Consider the following 913-nt stretch of genomic DNA (forward strand, 5'->3'; position numbering starts at 1 on the left):
TGGTCTATAGTAGCCGACATGACGCTATATGTTGTATTACCTCTGCGGAGATCAACAGCAGAGGCATTCCAGATTCTCATCTCACATGCATTTGGAGATGCTGGCAGTCCGTATCTGATAGGATTGGTAAGTAGATAAGTAAATTATTCCTGAATCTGAACTGGTCTATAGTAGCCGACATGACGCTATATGTTGTATTACCTCTGCGGAGATCAACAGCAGAGGCATTCCAGATTCTCATCTCACATGCATTTGGAGATGCTGGCAGTCCGTATCTGATAGGATTGGTAAGTAGATAAGTAAATTGTTCCTGAATCTGAACTGATCTATAGTAGCCGCCATGACGGTATACAGGGTGCGCCAGAAAAACACCGACAACGGCTCAGGGTAGGTAGACCTCATCATTTCCAACAAGGTTTTTTTCAAATTTTTTTTTTTTTCAATTCAATTATTTATTTATTGAACATAATAATAGATATACAAAGGTGTTTTTCCCAAGTCAATATTGTTGGGTCATTTTCCTAACTTCGGCTTCGTTTCCGAGAAATGTCCAAAAAACCACCTTTTAAAGAAATGATGACCTTTATGTCAGTTTTTAGGTCATAACTTTTTCATTTTAATCGATAAACAGTTTTTGTTAAAACCACGAGCCAGAGCACAAAATTTTGATCGTTTTTCTAGTTCTAAAAAGTCGTGTTATTAATGTTTCTGTCTTTTTCTCTTCCCCCCCTCTCCAGCTCTCGGAAATGTTCCGCCACTCTCTGCAACTGGGCGCCTCCACCCTGGTGGCAAACGCCATGCTCCCCTCCTCCCTTGCTCCCTCCCTCCCCTTCTCCTCCAATAGCACATCTCTTCCTCTCGTCTCCTCCCTCGACGAAACGGCGCGCAGAAGCGACGAATTTCTGGCGCACAA

General features: G+C 42.5%; 1 protein-coding gene across 1 annotated transcript; it reads left to right on the forward strand.

The window, feature by feature from the left end:
- Positions 1–8: 8 nt before the first annotated feature.
- On the forward strand, positions 9–907 carry LOC103523352 (protein spinster-like; the record flags this gene model as incomplete). Its single annotated transcript, XM_008488405.3, has 2 exons — positions 9–287; positions 738–907. Coding segments are annotated over exons 1-2 (278 nt in total), but the record flags the coding sequence as incomplete, so codon positions are not given.
- Between the last annotated feature and the right edge of the window lie 6 nt (positions 908–913).

This window comes from Diaphorina citri, unplaced genomic scaffold (assembly GCF_000475195.1).
Source record: "Diaphorina citri unplaced genomic scaffold, Diaci psyllid genome assembly version 1.1 scaffold20308, whole genome shotgun sequence".
NCBI lineage: Eukaryota > Metazoa > Arthropoda > Insecta > Hemiptera > Psyllidae > Diaphorina > Diaphorina citri.